The sequence below is a fragment of the Lithobates pipiens genome, unplaced genomic scaffold, assembly GCF_037356315.1.
Source record: "Lithobates pipiens isolate NorthernLeopardFrog02 unplaced genomic scaffold, aLitPip1_a1.2 Scaffold_3, whole genome shotgun sequence".
Lineage (NCBI taxonomy): Eukaryota > Metazoa > Chordata > Amphibia > Anura > Ranidae > Lithobates > Lithobates pipiens.
This window is the reverse complement of record NW_027507790.1, coordinates 54,351,135-54,364,024: the sequence shown is the minus strand read 5'-3', so window position 1 is coordinate 54,364,024 and position 12,890 is coordinate 54,351,135. Positions and strand designations below refer to the sequence as shown.

Below are 12,890 nucleotides of genomic sequence, written 5' to 3'. Positions count from 1 at the left end.
AAATTTATTTTTTATTTTTTTCCCCTTGTTTTGTAATGCAAAAAATTTAAAACCGCGGAGGTGATCAAATACCGCCAAAAGAAAGGTCTATTTGTGTGGGGGGGGGGGGGTTAAAGGTTAAAGTAATGTAGCGCCGTATCGCAAAAAATGGCCTGGTCATTAAGGGGATAAATCCTTCCAGGGCTGAAGTGGTTAAAATGCAAATCAATTTACCTTTAAATGCTGCTGCTTTTTTTTTTTTTTTATTTTTTTTTTTTTTTTTATTCTGTCTTTTCACTGTTTAAATTTAAGCCTACCATTAAAATTATCATTTCTTTGTCAGTGAGCAAATGTAGAAAATCCGCAGGGGATCAAATATTTTTTCCCTCACTGTATGTACAGTACACTGCAAAATTTTTAGGCAGGTGTGTAAAAATGCTGTAAATGAAGAATGCTTTTAGAAAAAAGGGCTTAATAGTTCATTTTGTTTCCCTTTTCTTAATTGATAAAAAATAAACAGAAGAGAAATCAAAATCAACATTTTGGTGTGACCACCCTTTGCCTTCAAAACAGCATACATTTTTCAATTCTAGGTATGTTTGCACGCAGTTTTTGAAGGAACATGTCTGGTAGATTTTTTTTTTTTTTTTTTTTTTTTTTTTCAAACCTCTTACACAGCTAACCACAGATCTTCTTCTGTGGATGTAGGCTGCCTCAAATCCCTTCTTTCTCTTTGTTATCCCAAAAAGAGTCGATGTTGAGATCAAGGCACTGTGGGTGCAACCATCACTTCCCGGACACCTTGATATTTACACTGATGGTTCTTAAAGCAGAGCCCTGGGTTCCTTCAGAAAAAGTTAAGTCAGCTGGAAATGGGTGCGGGTACCTGTCAAAACCAGGTACCCGCTTCCCCCTCCCCCTGAAAGGTGCCAAATATGGCAGTGGTGGGGGAGGAGGCAAACAAGTGGAGCTTCCCCTTTTGGGTAGAACTCCCTTTTAATTACATTTTGGCTTCATGGTGGTTGTGCTGCTAAATAAATTTTGAGGCCAGTCACATGCCTTCCTGATGGTATGGGAGGATAAATAGTTAGTTAATTGCCTGTATTTCTCAGTATTGAGGACAATGATTCTGAGCAAATATCCAACTCCATTTGCAAAAAGAGTATGAAGGACCTTTTTAATAAATTAGGTTGTACACCAAGATTAAAGGGGTACTTTCATCCTAATTTCTCTTGTCCATTTTCAGAAATGCAGCCCCAAAATTGCAAAGAATTTCCACCATGCTTCACGGTTTGCTGCATTGGGTAACTGGGGTGCAGAAAAATGTCAGCAGGTGCTCTGGACTGTTGAGTCGAAATTTGAAATATTTGGTTGGTTGTTCACTAAAAGGCTGTAGAGCGGTACAATGAGTGTCAACAGGCAAAAGTGAAGCATGCTGGAGGTTCCCTGCAAATTTGGGGCTGCATTTCCACAAATGGAGTTGGAGATTTGGTCAGAATCAATGATGTCCTCAATGCTGAGAAATACAGGCACCTAATTATCCATCATGCCGTAGCATCAAATGAACCCAAATTTATTCTACACCAGGTCAACAACCCCAAACATACAGCCAATGTCATTAACGATTATCTTTTTTTTTTTTAAATCAAAAAGGTGTTTATTAAAGTTACAGGTATACAGCAATTTCCAGCGCACATATACATCCATTTGACACATAGTTGTTAAAATACAGACAGGCAATACAGCATACCATGACCTCCTCCTCCCTCCACCCCACAATTGCATAAAGTTCCCCAGTAGGTATAACATTTTCAAGCTAGGGCTCACATACCTGCCTTGCGTCACACATCCTACAGTAATCTGGACAATATTAGTTCGGTTGGACTTAGCCCAGGGGTGTCCAGCCAGCATGAACACAGGTGCTCAAACCTTCCCGGGCATCCCCTATGCTGGTAAATGTATTTCTCCATAATAAGGGTCCTGCCCATATGAGTTATCCAAGTCGCTGCCACAGGGGGTTCTACGGATTTCCAACCTAGCAAAATAAGCTTCCTAGCCTGGAACAGCGCCCTGTAGACTGCCACCTTGATATCACCCCCTGATTATCTTTAGCGTACAAAATAATGAGGACTCCTGGAAGTGATGGTTTGGCCCCAACAGAGCCCTGATCTCAACATTGAGGGCCTGGAATTGCATGAAGAGACCAGAAGAATTTCAGGCAGCTTACATCCACAAAAGGTCTGTATTTTAGTTCTCCAAGATGTTTAGCACAACCTGCCTGCCCAATTCCTTCAAAAACTCTGTGCAAGTGTACCTGGAAGAATTGATGCTCTTTTGAAGGCAAAGGGTGGTAACACCAATTATTGATTTGATTTTGGGTTTCCCTTCTGCTCATTTACTTTTCATTGTTGATAAAAAAAAACACTTCTTTTTCTAAAGCATTTTTAATATATAGCATTTTTTTTCACACCTGCTAAAACTTTTGCACAGCACTGTGTGTGTGTGTGTATAATGTAATATGATCTGATAATAGGAACTGGCTTAAAAGCATTTTTACAATCAACTCTATCAAAGAAAAAGTAGAAATTAAGTTTTTGTAGTATGTGCCACTACTGTCCACCACTAAATCCACTTTTGAAATCCATGAAAGAGTTTTCAAGTAGGAGCACGTGTGCACTTTCAGCAGATTGGAAAGATCAGGCATCTTATACCTGCTATATAATCTTCAAACTAGCTGACATTACTATGAAGGGTGTGTGTCAGACTGCTAGAGATGAACCACTGCTGTCACACAGGGCTTCATGGTCTTTATAAGTCTGGTACTGGGGTTCAGAATTTTGTGCTGATGCTAGAGTGCACATAAATAACGAGGCATTTAACAACTTGTATTTTTATGCTCCCTCAGTTAGCCTAATTTATTTATTTTTTTAATTTGAAACTACAGTTGGGCTTTAAATTTTGTATTCCTAAAACAGTATTCATTGAAAATGTTAAAGAACACAATGCAAACCAATTATAAACTTGTAGTAGGAAATAGTTTGAATTGTTACATTCTTTTATTAGTAAGCATCACTTTCTTTCCCTTTTTTATTTTTTTATTTTTTTCTTCTTTCTCCTGTTTTCAGACAGAATACCGAAACAAAAGTGAATTTTTGATTGGTGTTGGTGCAAATCAGGAGGACAAAACGGTGGGCTTCCGTCTTGGAAAATATAAGGGTGGAACATGTGCTGTTGTGGAGCCATTTGATACTATTCACATTCCTTTGGCTGTGAGGAACGTTGTAAAGGCTTTTCAAGGATATATCAGGTACTGTCCCTTTCTGATGCTCTGCCATTTTTTAGCAAATCCAGATATTGGAAGCCCCTTCAAGGTACTTTGTACTAATATTCCCTTGTGTTTTGTAATTATTTGCTGTCTATCCTTTGGGTTTGGACTACAGGTACAGCTTATCCCTTTTCTCTTTTGTGAAGGAAAGCCCTTTGTTTACAAAGCCCAGTAGGTCAAGTTGAAATATACTCGTGATTCAGAGCAATGACTCATTACTTATTAGGGCTCTTGCACCTGCCTGATATTGTGGTCCTAGTGAGCTACAGCTGCAGTTTACAGTGCCTTGAAAAAGTATTCATACCCCTTGACCGTTTCAACAGTCATGTTACTAATAACGTTAAATGGATTTTATGTGATATACCAACACAAAGTGGCACATAATTGTGAAGTGGAAGGAAAATTATAAATGGTTTTCAAATCTTTTTAAAAAATAAATATCTGAAAAATGTGGCGTGCATTTGTATCCAGCCCTTTTGAGTCAACTACATTCTGCTACAATTACAGCTGCAAGTCTTTTTGGATATGTCTCTACCAGCTTTGCACATCTAGAGAGTGACATTTTAGAAATAGGAAAAGTTCTCCCATGGGGTTTTTTAGTGACATGACGTTTTAGTCAAAGGAGTGATATTTTTTCCCCGTTCTTCTTTGTAAAATAGCTCAAGCTATGTCAGATTGAATGGAGAGCATCTGTGAACAGTAATTTTCAGATATTGCAACAGATTCTCAATTTGAATTTATATCTGGACTTAGACTGGGCCATTCTAACACATGAATATGCTTTGATCTAAACCAGGGGTCTCCAAACTTTCTAAACAAAGGTCCAATTTACTGTCCTCCAGACTTTAGGGGGGGCCGGACTGTGGCCATTTGGAGTACAAAATGTCTCAGCATCAGTGGCAATAAACAATTCCCCATCATTGGTGTCATTGGGAGGAATTGGGCCCCATCATTGGTGTTATTGGGCCCCATTGTTTGGTGTCCTTGGGAGGAACTGTGCTCCATCATTGATGTTTAGCTTTAACTTGATGGACTTTTTTTCAACCTCACCTACTATGCAACTATGATGTCACTGGTAGGAAGTGTGCCCTTCATTGTTGTAAGTGCATAAAATAGCACCACACACCGAGGGCCACATAAAAGCAAGCCAAGGGCCGCAGTTTGGAGACCACTGATCTAAACCATTCTATTGTAGCTCTGGTTGTATGTTTAGGGTGGTTGTCCTGCTGGAAGGTGAACCTCCACCCAAGTCTTGTCTTTTGCAGACTTTAACAGGTTTTCTTCTAAGATTGGCCTATATTTGGCTCTGTCCATCTTCCCATCAACTCTGACCAGTTTCTCTGTTCTTGTTGAAGAAAAGTATTCTCGCAACATAATGCTGTCACCACTAGAGGTCGGCCAATATTTGGCCTTTTTTAAGAAATCGGCACCGGGCCATTTTTGTGCAAAAATTGGCTGATTACCTCCCTTCCCTACACTCCACTGACAGTTTCACACACTGAGTGGTTGTGTGTGAAACGGATTTGCTACTGAATGCAGAGAGAAGAGCTGTCAGAATTCAACGTTGGGGGTGGGTGGGACCTGGGGTGGGCTGGACCCAGATATCAAAAATCAGCCAATGGGATCGGACCTGGGTGGGCTGCTATGTGTGTGTGTGTGTGTGTGTGTGTGTGTGTGTGTGGCCCCGCCCACTTAAGCAGCCCAATGTTTGGTGTTTGATAGCTGCCGGACCCCGCCTTTACTGAGACCACAGATCGCTGGGCACATTATCCTGAAAGACGTCAAATGATGTCCAGTCAGGATAACAGAGCCACCGCCCCGCTGTCATTTTGCTATAGGCTGGGTGGGAAGTGGTTAAGGGATAAGTTCCCTTTTTTTTTTAAACGCGAATACATTTTATCCAGAAAGCAAAAGGGACTTTGGGACTTTAAACAAGGTGCATGATACCAATCACCTCCATCCCTAATTCAGAAATAAGAAAAGGGTTTTTGGGGACTTTGAATGAGGCGCAAGACACGTGGTAGGAGAAATTCTAAAATTGTTTAATTGACATATAAACAAAGCATACCTCCATAAACATTTGATACATGGTTGAACATGAGTATTTTTGTCTCTATACAAGATGATGGCATACAGAAAAGAATTCATATATCTGTATATATACATGCACGCATCTGAAATTGCATAATATCCCATGGAAGTAATTTAATGTAAAAGCCAAATGCTTATTGAGTATCGGATACAAATGGGTTATAAGATGCAAGTGAATCACAGTTGAGGCCAAGCTATGTGTTGAACATTATGATATTGATGGGCTCGACATGTTTCGTAGCCAGGTGTTACTCCTCAAGAGAACGCATAGCATATCTGAAAAAGGTACCCAATAGGATCTAATATTTTGCCCGGATAGTAAAAGAGTGTACATGGCAAGGGGTAACCAGATGTATATCTCCCTGGAATACTTGCATATAAATTGTTCCAAATAAGCAGTGTTGCAAATAAAGATCTATGAGGCAAGTCTGTCCCGAGAGCTGAGGGAATGAATCCAAGGAAGAAGCAAGAGCACCAACATACCCCAGGAGCACCCTCCCAATAGGCTAAGGTGAAAAATTCTAAATATGTCTGTAGGGTAAAATGATATTGGACCAATGTGTGGTACCAGTACAGTATTCATGAACTAAAGACCAACACCCATTATTGCTTGGGCTCCCATATATAATCATGGATAAGCAACCAACACCCTTCGTTGCCTGGAAAAGTGAAAAGCGTAGTGGATACAAAGTGAAAGAAAACCTATACCACATAAGAGAATGGAAAGGTGAAAAATCGCATAAAGATCATACCGTTTCCCAGAAAGGGGGGAAAATGAGGAAAACAGGTGACTCGGTGTACATCTTGCGGTATGTATGCATACCTTGATCATCTGATCGAGGGTGAATACTGCTGTACAAAATGTAAAAAAAAAAAGTTTCCCTGAAAGCTCAGGTTCTGAATGTGGGGAAGCAACTGTCAGCACTGAGAATTCCCTCAATACTAAAGGAGAACCAGGAACGTACACAGCAGGGGCCAGCACAGAGGTGGGTGGAGACAGAGGTGAAGACACTAGGAAAACGTAGATGGGTGACAGGAAGGGTAGAGGGGGAAGTGCCAGGGAGGCTGATCCAGTTCTGGACCATCCTAATAAGTAAGGTCCATTGAGTGACATTGGTGAAACCAGTGCGGGACCAGCACTGCTGGAGCTGAGAGACTCCTAGCTGCCGGGGGAAGAATTCCCCCAGTGAGAGTGGGAGGAAGTGAAGGGAAAGGAAAGACACATTCTGGTGGTAGGGGACTCAATTCTTAGGACGACGGAAAGGGGAATCTGTAACAACAAAGACCTGAAGTGCTGAACTGTATGTTGTCTACTGGGCGCTCGGGTTCGGCACATCTCAGATCTGGTGGACAGATTACTGGGAGGGGCTGGGGAAGACCCCGCTGTCATGGTGCACATTGGCACCAATGACAAAGTCAGAGGCAGATGGACTGTCCTAAACGATTTTAGGGACTTGGGAGCTAAATTGAGGAAAAGGACCTCCAAGGTAGTGTTCTTAGGAACACTACCAGTTCATCGAGCCACACCAGAAAGGCAGAGGGAGATTAGCGAAGTAAACAAGTGGCTGAGAGATCAGCTGGGAATGAAGATGGGCAAAAAGTTAGAGGGGTTTTTAACTGGGGGGGGGGGGGGGGGGGGTTGGGGGTGGTGTAGAGGTAGAGATAGTTGGCGCAGAATATATTCCAGACGGTAGTATTTGGGTGCATTAGTGGTAGGTTAACCAAAGCGCTAGTAGCAAGCCCTAGTTGCAATCTCGGAACACCCAATAAAAGCATAATATGCGACCGGTCTAAACTACGTGGTATGTTCACCAATGCCAGGAGCCTTGCGGACAAGATGGGTGAACTAGCGATACTGTTGTACGAGGAGAATTTGGATTTTGTGGGAATTTCAGAGACCTGGTTCAGCAGCTCTCATGATTGGCTGCCAACCATTCGAGGGTATACCCTTTATCGCAAGGATAGGGTAAAATGCTAGGGAGGAGGTGGAATCCTTAGGAGTAGAGCTCCAAAGGGATGACGCTAAGGGGAAAATAATACTGGGAATATGCTATTGGGCCCCTTTAACATGAGTGAGGAAGGGGAGCCAGATCTCCTATAACAATTTGGATTAGCAGCAAGGATAGCAAGTGTTTATCATAATGGGGGATTATCCAGACATAGACTGCATGGGGGGAACCATGCATTTATCTAAGGTTCGCCAGGGCAATTTAGGTAACAGCTATCACAAGTCAATTGGCTTCAGTATAAATCACACAAATAAGAAACATAAGGAGCATACAAAGACACTGAACTTGAAAAGAGCCCACTTCCCTAAAACTATGAACCTTGCTAGAAGGCCTAAATTGGGATAAACTCTTAGAAACAAAGAACACAGAGGAGAGATGCGTTTGCTTTAAGAGAATGTTAAATAATTGCATTACCCAATGCATCCCATTGGGTAATAAATTCAAAAGGGCGAACAAAAGTCCTGGATGGCTTAACTCCAATGTAAAAATGCATATAAAGGCAAAGGAGAAGGCCTTCAAAAAATACAAGGTTGCGGGATCATCATCAGCATTCAGACTTCATAAAGAATGCAACAAGAAATGTAAGGGTGCAATAAGGACTGCTAAGCTAGAACATGAGACGCATAGCGGAGAAAAGCAAAAAAAAAAAAACCCAAGAAATTCTTTAAGTATGTAAATGGTAAAAAAGGGAGGACAGGCCATATTGGCCCCATAAAGAATGAGGAAGGACATCTGGTTACAAAGGATAGGGAAAACTGCAGTGTTTATCCTCATGACCCATCACAAGAAGCACCTCCATGGTTAAGAGGACAGAATTAAAATTAGACTTCGGAAACTTTAACATTTTAATAAATCAGCGGGACCAGATATCTAGCTTGCACCTGAGTCTACTTGAGGAACTCAGTCAAATAATTGCCAGAAAATTGTTCCTAATTTTTACTGACAGTCTGACTGGAATGGTACTAGCTGATAGGAGAAAATGTAATGTAGCATCAATATTTAAAAAGGGCCCTAAATACATCCTTGGGAATTGCAGACCAGTTAGCCTAACATCAATAGTATGTAAACTCTTGGAGGGGATGAGAAGGGACTATACAATATTTTAGAAATGAGAATGTTATTAGCAGTAATCGGCATGGATTCATGAAAAATCATTCTTGCCAAACCAATCTATTAACCTTCTATGAGGAGGTGAGTTGCCATCTAGATAAAGGAAGGTCCGTAGGTGTGGTGTATCTGGATTTTGCAAAAGCATTTGACACAGTTCCCCATAAACGTTTACTGTACAAAATAAGGTCAGTTGGCATGGACCACTGGGTGAGTACATGGATTGAAACCTGGCTACAAGGGCGAGTTCAGAGGGTGGTGATAAATGGGGAGTACTCGAAATGGTAAGGGGTGGGTAGTGGGGGGGGGGGGGGGGGCCAGGGCTCTGTGCTGGGACCAATCCTATTTAATTTGTTCATAAACGACCTGGAGGATCTGAACAAATTAATGGGGTGGGCAACTACATGGCAAACGAGATTTAACCCTGTCATGACTAAGCCTATTTTTGACATTTGGTGTTTACAAGTTTAAAATCCATATTTTTTGCTAGAAAATTACTTGGAATCTCCAAACATTTTATATAGATAGATAGATAGATAGATAATCAGAGACTCTAGAGAATAAATCTTGCAATATTTTATGTCACACGGTATTTGCGCAGCAGTGTTTTAAACGCAACTTTTTGGAAAAAGGGAAACTTTCATGAATTTAAAAAAAACGAAACAGTAAAATTAGCCCAATTTTTTTGCATAATGTGAAAGATAATGTTACGCCGAGTAAATAGATACCAAACTTGTCACACTTTATAATTGCACGCACTCGTGGAATGACGACAAACTAGGGTACTTACATTTTTTTTTCCGGTTACCAGGTTACAGTTAGAGGAGGTCTAGTGCTAGAATTATTTCTCTCACTCTGACGATCGCGGCGATACCTCACATGTGTGATTTGAACACTGTTTACATATGCGGGCGCGACGTCCATATGCGTTTTCTTTGCTGCGCAAGCTCGTGGGGACGGGGGGCGCTTTTAAAAAAAATTTTTTTTTTTGTACTCATTTTTAAACAATTTAAAAAAAAAAAACATTTTTATTGCTGTCACAAGGAATGTAAACATGCCTTGTGACGGTTATAGGTGGGGGACAGGTACTCTTTTTATGGGGGGATCGGGGGTCTAAAAGACCCCCGATCCCTCCTTTTACACTTTAAAGTATTCAGATCGCCGTTTTCGGCGATTCTGAAGACCTGTATATATTTTTTAAATCCGGCGCCATTGGCAGCTGAGTAAACCGGAAATGACGTCATGATGCCGCTTCCGTGTTTACAATTAGGAGACTGGAATGAAATCGCTTACAGCTTCATTCCAGTCCCTCCCTAGCCGCCAGAAGCAGCGGATTGTGCATCGGTGCTCCTGATTGAACGGGAGCCCCGGTAAGAGCGGCGGGAGGAGGGGGGGGAGTCCCCTCCCGCTCCTCCGGTATAACAGCCGAGCGGATTTTAGCCGCATCGGTTGTTATGGCTGGAAAGCTCTAAAAGTCAGTATCGGGATGATGCCTGCAGGTGTGGGCATCATCCTGGTATAACCCCGCCGAGCATACACAGATGTGCGTACTCGGCTTCCGGGGAAGGGGTTAATGTAGAAAAAATGTAAAATAATGCATTTGGGTGGCAGAAATATTAATGCAATCTATACACTGGGGGGAGAACCTCTGGAGTATTCTAGGATGGAAAAGGACCTGGGTGTCCTAGTAGATGATAGGCTCAGCAATGGCATGCAATACCAAGCTGCTGCTAACAAAACAGAATATTGTCCTTCATTAAAAAGGGGATTAATTCCAGAGATAAAGCGATAATTCTCCCACTGTACAAGACTCTGGTCCGGCCGCACCTAGAGAATGCTGTCCAATTCTGGGCACCAGTCCTCAGGAAGGTTGTACTGGAAATGGAACGAGTACAAAGAAGGGCGACAAAGTTAATAAAGGGTCTGGAGGATATTAGTTATAAGGAAAGGTTGCCACCACTGAACTCATTCTCTCTGGAGAAGAGACGCTTGAGAGGGGATATGATTTAAATTTACAAATACCATACTGGTAACCTCACAATAGGGATAAATCTTTTTAGTGGAAAGGAGTTTAGCAAGACACGTGGCCACTCATTCAAATTAGAAGAAAAGAGGTTGAACCTTAAACTATGTAGAGGGTTATTTACTGTAAGAGCGGCAAGGATGTGGAATTCACTTCCACAGGCGGTAGTCTCAGTGGGTGGCATCAATAGTTTCAAGAAACTATTAGATAAGCACCTGAACGACCACAACATACAGGGATATACAAGGTAATACTGACATATAATCACACACATTTGTTGGACTTGATGGACGTGGGTCTTTTTTCAACCACACCTACTATGTAACTATGTGTGCGGTAAAGAGAAAATTGCAGGGATAGTTACCTGGTGACCTTGCACAGAGCTGTGCTCTGACACGTGATGTGAATGTGTGAGGCGAAAACCAGAGTGTGAACAAGACTCCCAAGGGGAATGTGCCATTTGCCTTGTATATAGACAAAAATACTCATGTTCAACCATGTTTCATATGTTTGAGGTATGCTTTTGTTTGTATGTCAATTAAACAATTTTATAATTTCTCCTACCATGTGTCTTGTACCTCACTCAAAGTCCCAAAAAACCCTTTCTTATATTGCACATTTTATCCAGGCATTTTCAATTTGTTTTTTTATTTATAGGAACCTGTAAAGCATTTCAACCCATGATCAGCATATCACGGCCATAATGCACGACTCCTACAAGACTGTCAGTGTAAGCTGTTTTCCTGTAACATTGTCCATACAGGCAGTTTCACACACGGGGAATAAATTAACTACCTAGAGCCCTCAACAAGCCAAAAGCCACAAAGGCTGTAGTTAATTCATTCACAAAACTTTGTGACTGATGCAGCCGTGTGGGCGGAGCCCCGCACAGCCACTCTTATTTTTAAACAGTGACAGCAGGTACAGGGAGAAGATCCCCTGGCCTGCTGTAATGGAGTGCAGGGAGCGGCTGCAGGATCGGGAACACGTTGCATGTCTCTCCCTAAAATCGGGTGGAACATATAACATGTTCCCAAAGGTGAACTTCTCCTTTTTAAGGGTGGGAGGGTATCTGTTGCACTTTACATTTCTCTGGGTCACAGACCTCTCGGATTTATGGGTTCAATTAATGGTCTCAAAAGGGCACAAAATAGACTTTCCATTTTTACCCCCTCACCATTTTTTTTTCTTTTTTTTTTTTCTCTCAAACTAGTCAAAATCTGCCTAAAGACAGTCCTGAACTATCTTTTTATCCTGGTTGTTCCATCCCTTCATGAGGTACCAAACATAAGAGTTGTAGGTGACCTCACATGGCATGGACGAGAGAGGATGCCCAGCGGGAAACCGCATGCCAGAACAGAACATATGGCAGCTTCCCTGTGCCACTTTGCATGAGAAAGCTCTTTTGAAATGTAGACTGCCCCAATGTATTGTCCCTTTCTGCCATCTGTGCAGAAAAAAGCAAGCGTAAGTTTCACATTTGATAGAATAAATACTTGTACTCGTGCAAATGCTCTGATGTCAGGAACGTTCAGTGCAGCGGTGGGGGAGTTGCAATCAAAGATCTCCCTGCGCGGCTTTCAGTAAAGCACCTGACGGCTGCTTCTCCTTCTTTCCCTCCCACATCTGTCAGATGCTTTATTGAAAGCCGCGCAGGGAGATTGGTGTTTGTAACCCCCCCCCCCCCCCCTCTCCATTTTTCTTCAGTGCAGCTGAGGCTACAGGGGAGTCTGTGTCCTCTGTCCCTTTCCCTGTCTCAAATGGGAGATGTCAGGAGTCTGTTTAGACCCCTGATAGCTCACCAGAGAGTAAAGAGCCTTTCCTGATTCTTCACAAGGATAAAGTGGTCTGGCATCTAAGATCCTTCTTTCTACCTATTGTGATATTGGCCTTCCACCCTAATAAGGACACCGTACTTCATTTTATCCTTTGTGCCCTGCTCCAAAGTAGCCTTAAACAATTACTCTCTGTGCGTGATCACAGCTGTCGGGGTCTTTTTGACAGCCCTGGCCTCTACCTGAGAAATGGACACAATCATGGATTATCGACAGAGCTTAGTAAAGGCCATCCTATTTCTAAGTCCACAACTGCAAGGTGTGTTAGACAACTGGTGAGGGCTTATGCTCTCAAAGATAAGGTACTCTCCAGTATCTAATACATGCTCAACTCCACCAGATCAGTTGGATTTTCCTGGGCTTTCAGACCTCAAGCATCAGTTGCCCAGCTTTGTAAAGCCACCACCTGGTCTTCAGTTCATGCTTTCTCTAAGTTTTACCAGGCCAAGGTCAAGGCCTCTGTAGATGTAATCTTCAGTCGCAGGGTTTTTAGCTGCCCTCTGGGTTGGGTCTTTGACCTT

At 42.1% G+C, this 12,890-nt stretch overlaps 1 protein-coding gene across 8 annotated transcripts in view; it reads left to right on the top strand.

The window, feature by feature from the left end:
- TRMT2A (tRNA methyltransferase 2A) overlaps positions 1 to 12,890 on the top strand; it is a 96,728-nt gene that overhangs the window by 29,844 nt on the left and 53,994 nt on the right. For all 8 annotated transcript variants that reach the window (XM_077461711.1, XM_077461713.1, XM_077461709.1 and 5 more), the window contains one exon: positions 3,105 to 3,286. In XM_077461711.1, coding sequence (XP_077317837.1) covers positions 3,105 to 3,286 — 182 coding nt within the window. The remainder of the gene's footprint in view (positions 1 to 3,104; positions 3,287 to 12,890) is intronic.